This window comes from Dipodomys ordii, unplaced genomic scaffold (genome assembly GCF_000151885.1).
Source record: "Dipodomys ordii isolate 6190 unplaced genomic scaffold, Dord_2.0 Scaffold31, whole genome shotgun sequence".
Classification (NCBI taxonomy): domain Eukaryota; kingdom Metazoa; phylum Chordata; class Mammalia; order Rodentia; family Heteromyidae; genus Dipodomys; species Dipodomys ordii.
In genome coordinates, this window is record NW_012267247.1 from 8,675,570 (window position 1) to 8,680,548 (window position 4,979).

The 4,979-nt window shown below is 58.1% G+C and overlaps 1 protein-coding gene across 1 annotated transcript; it reads right to left on the reverse strand.

Moving 5' to 3' along the window:
- Positions 1-812: 812 nt before the first annotated feature.
- Kcnj12 (potassium channel, inwardly rectifying subfamily J, member 12) lies at positions 813-4,606 on the reverse strand. Its single transcript, XM_013016432.1, has 2 exons — positions 4,357-4,606; positions 813-2,370 (listed from the first exon to the last, which is right to left on the reverse strand). Exons 1-2 carry the CDS (start codon positions 4,604-4,606, stop codon positions 1,013-1,015), a joined length of 1,608 nt encoding a protein of 535 aa, XP_012871886.1. The 3' UTR covers positions 813-1,012.
- Positions 4,607-4,979: the final 373 nt, after the last annotated feature.

The following is a 4,979-nucleotide window of genomic DNA, read 5'->3' on the forward strand; positions in this document are numbered from 1 at the left end:
CCCACACCTTCTGTGTGTGGAAACCTGCATCCCTTCCCAAGGATCATTCACTCCTGTGTTTCCAACCACCCCTCATGATGCGGGGGGGGGGGGGGTAAACGGGGGGGGAGGAAGGTGGAAGCCCTGGGCAGAAATGGAGAGAGAGGCAAACAGGAGCATGGGGTGGGGGGAGTGGACCCTGAAGAGCAGCTCCAAAACCCAGCCCTGAGACACACCTCTGAGGTACAAAGTCAAACTCAAAAAGATCACATCCTTTCCTTCCTAGCCCCTACCCCCACCCCAGTGACATTCAAAAGCTTTTATTATGATCATTCATATGGTTTCGGGTCTTCCATCCCAGACCACCTAATTCACCCCCTCAACATGATGAACCTTGGGGGACCCTAGCATACATAAAGGAGAGCTCAGACAAGTCTCAAGGAACTTTCTGGAACCTCCATCCAATTACTTACATTGCAGTAGACCCATGGAATCCTAATTGTCCTCCCCCTACCCCACAAAATAAAAAAAAAAAAATTTTTTTTCAAAACATATGTTAGTTCATCTTGTTTGGTTTTTGGTAAACAGTCTTATCCAAGCTAAGGTTGGGGGGAAAAAAAGCAGAAATCTTCTCCCCAAGTTAAAAACCAGCAAGGTGTGCGTGTATGCACATGTGTGCGTGTGCACATGTGTACATGCACACGCGTACACACACACCTGCTTCCAGGCAGACTGCACATCTATCTTCAAATAGAAATCTGTGGCTCCTATGGCCCATGATCCCAAGAAGCCACCTTCCTGCCCCTGTGGCCATGTTGGCTTCTGAAGCCAGGGGCTGCCCACCCTGGCCACCCGCTCTCCCGCCAACCTTCAAGACTACTGCAAAGAAACATAAAATGACTAAAACGCTACTGAGTCTGCAACCTGGGGGTGGGGGGGGGGCACCTGCCCTGTTTTGCTCAAACCCTGAGCCCCAAAAGGATGTCGGTGCCTCTCCCTGTCAGAGTAGACGCTGCACCCAGACCAAGGGCACTCAGATCTCTGACTCCCTTCTGTAGGGCCGCTGCTCAAGGGCACCACCACCGGCCTGGAGTCTGTCAAAGTCATGCCGGGGTTGGGGACTGAGGCCGTCTCGACTTCGGCCATCCTGGTCTCCGTCCACCTCATCCTCCTCGTCACGGCTCAAGAAGGCCAGCTCATTCTCGTAGCAAAAGGAGTTGGCACTGGGCAGGAGAAACTTGTTCTCCACCAGGTCCTTGGCACTGCAGCGTGGCGTGGAGGGCACCTCATAGGTCTTGTGGAAGTGTGAGTAGTCGATCTTGTATTGATTCTTCTCCTCAAAGAGCACTGGCTCAAAGCGGTGGCCCCAGAGGATCTCGTTGGCCAGGTAGGAGCTACGGGCCTGCGTGGTCATGGCCGTGGCCTCCACCATACCCTCCAGGATGACCACAATCTCAAAGTCATCCGTCTCCAAGTCCTGCCGGCTGATGCCGAACAGCGGGCTGGCCTCGTCGATCTCATGCAGGATGGTGATGGGTGACACGAGGAAGATGCGGTCCAGACCCTTGTCAAATCCCACATCGATATCGATCTGGTCCAGGGGGATGTACTCGCCCTCCTCGGTGACCCGGGGCTTGATGAGCTGGGCTCGTACGTGGGCCTCCACGATGTGGCTCTTGCGCAGGTTACCCACGCGCCACATGAGGCACAGCTTGCCATCACGCAGCGCCACCACGGCATTGTGACTGAACAGCAGCGTCTGTGCCCGCTTCTTGGGCCGCGCCATCTTGGCCATGATGGCACCGATCATGAAGGAATCGATGATGCAGCCCACGATGGACTGAGCCACCACCATGAACACGGCCACAGGGCATTCCTCTGTCACGCAGCGCAGCCCATAGCCAATGGTGGTCTGTGTCTCGATGGAGAAGAGGAAGGCTGCCATGAAGCCGTGGACCTGCATCACGCAGGGGGTGCGGCCACGGCTCTCTGCAGGTTCCAGGTCGCCGTGGGCGACAGCGATTACCCAGAAGATGACCCCAAAGAGCAGCCAGGAGGCGAGGAAAGCCAGCGAGAAGATGAGCAGCATGTAGCGCCAGCGGATATCCACGCAGGTGGTGAACATGTCAGCCAGGTAGCGCTGCGATTTCTCATCCATGTTGGCGAACTCGATGTTACACTGGCCGTTCTTCTTGACAAAGCGGTTGCGGCACCGGCGCCGCGTGTGCACCTTGCCGTTGCCGAAGCCGTTGGCCCCCGACATGGTGACCAGGTGCAGCCCGTCCTCTTCCGAGGACACGATGCTGTAGGGATTGGCCCGGCTCGCTGCCGTCATCCCGGGGGTGGGGAGGCCCTGGCCCGCCCCCACGCTGGTTCCAGGGGAGGGGGCTCCTGCAACAGAGAAGACAAAGCACGTCTGACTGGGCAGGTGGCTAGACCCGCCTCCTCTGCCCACCCCATGTGGGGACTGGCAGATGTTCCAGCCCCCCACTTACCCTGCTCCGAGTCCCCATCATCTGGCCCACTCTAAGCCCACTGGCTCTATATTCCACCTTCTCAGCGCAGAAAACAGCCTCCCAGAAACTCCAGTCCCAACCCCGACTCTGAACTCCTACACCAAAGGCTCAGTTTCCAAAAATCTATTGAGGATGGGACCCCTTCGCCGGCCTCTGGGCCTCAGTTCCAGCCATCACCGGTCTGGCCCAGCGCAGGGGCCGCCTCAGCAGCCTCCCTGTGTCCTCGGGGAGCCTATGGATGATCTGTCCAATCCTCTCCTTCCATTGCTCAAAGCCAGAAGACCCTGGAACCCACAGAGCCTGCACAGGGGGCTCTGTGACCCCTCGGACCTCACCTCCGAAGCTGTTCCCCCCTCCCCCAGCTGGAAGCCTCACTCCCAGACAGCCTCCCCCGGCTGCCTTGCCTCTCTCAGGCAACATGGCTCAGTGCTGCCATCCTGCTGTGCCCATCCCTTCTGTCACTCCACAGCAAGGGCCTCGGGGGGAAAATAACAATGGCAGTAATCCTGCCGACAGGGAGGCACTGGCTGCCATCCCCACAGAGACCCTCAAGCTCCCTGACAGCAGGGTGTTTTCTGTTGCTCACCGTCGGACTCTCAGGCCTGGAACTGGGCCTGCCAAGCCCCAGACCCCTGTCACTTCAGACACCCGCACTTTACGCACAATTCTTACACATCTCACCTACAGCTCCCACTGGCACCCACCCATAGGCCACGGCTGTGACTTCCTTGTCATGGATAGTCACGAAGGGTGGTTCTAAAATGGGTACCCTGACAGGAAACACAGGGATACCCTGACTGACCTCCTCCCTTCCTCAGCCCTTGGCTCACTCCAGGTTGCAGACAAGCCTGTCCACACATGTGCACACACACACACACACACACACACACACACACACCAATACTCCTAGAGCAGGCCCTGTAGCCCAGCACCACAGCCAGTAGAACAATCCCCAGTCATTCTCAGGACACAAGCCATGTGCATTTCCCACTGCCCCATGGGCTCCATGCCCGCCTGTTGGTGCCGAGCTGAGCCAGGGGTCATGGTGCTGCCTGGCTCTATGGCCACAGGGCCATCTGGACTCCAGCCTGTCCCAGGCAGGCTGGGCTGGGCTGGAAGCAGGGAGAGAGCTGGAGCCGCTGACATGGCAGGACACTGAGGGGCTAGGCACACACCTCTCCACCTTGGGAAACCCAGGAACTGCCTCCCCACGCAGCCATACCACGAGGTTGGTGATCCCTCCGTCAGCTACCTGCCACCATCTTACTGGGAAGACACTAAGGCCCCCAGGAGAAGGTCTTCAGGAGGCTGGGCACTCATGATGCCAGATGCCAGGCAGAACAGTCCGCAGATGCCAGCATCAGAGAGGGAGAAAAGAGGCTTGCCTAAGACCCCCCCCCACCTCCAGAAGAGGTGGCAGTGCCAGGTTCAGCCCTGATATATGGCACCACTCCTGGCCACATCCACACTAGCCGGCTCTTGGAGGCTCCTCTGATCCCAACACCTAGGCTCAGGTGAACATGGTGACCAGGCAGAGTGGGAGGTCTTCCCGGGGGCTATGCCGTCGGTCACAGTACTACTGGACCCTGCAACCAGACAGGGACAAGACTCACAGCCTGGAGGCTTGAGAACCACAGAAGAGCCATCGAGGCATGGCACATGGGGCCAGACACAACCCTCAATCATCCTCTAACAGCCTATGAAGGGCTCAGGGAGGTTACATGACTTCTTCCAAGACACACAGCCACCAAGCAGGAGAATTGAATAGATCCACACCACTTGAACTCAAGGCAAGTGGACCCCTGGCACTGCAGGGGGTCTCTGCCATCCTCCCCTACAACTGCTCTGCTGACCACCTCACCATGGGTCTGTGGAGCTGAGACCTGGGGCCGTAATGGTGGATGTTGCTTCTGCCTGGGCCAAGAAGCAGAGGACCGATGGGGTTGGGAAACCCAGGGGCCATGCGGGGAAGACAGCTCAGCCCTAGGTTCCTGGGCCCTCCAAGGAGAGGCAGCCAGGTTCAGGGCATTCAGACGCCGGTGAGAGCCCACCAGATCCCAGGGGCCAGGTTTGTGTGGCCGGGAGGCCTTGAGGGATGTCCAGCGGGTCATGGCTGCTCCTGGCTCACGCTCTGAGCAGCTCGAGGCCTGCAGGGAACAGAATCAAAAGAATCAAAGGCCAGAGAGCTTAGCCCAGCGCCCTGCTCCCAGCAGGCAGCCTCGAGCCTGGCCAGCTACCAGGCAGGTGAGGATGCTGCCGACTCTCCTCCCGGCTCTGCCAGGGCCAGTGCCTGGGACCCACCCAGGCAGTATCACTGAGGCCTGGAAACTCCTGCTTTTGTTCATGCCCCTCCCAAAACCACATGGAGAAAATCAGCAAGGTCAAGATCAGGCCTACTCCCCCATTTCTCAGAGCCGGAAAGTGACTCAGAAGAGCAATGAGAATGGCTCTGAGAAGAGCAATGTCACTTGTCCCAAAACACCC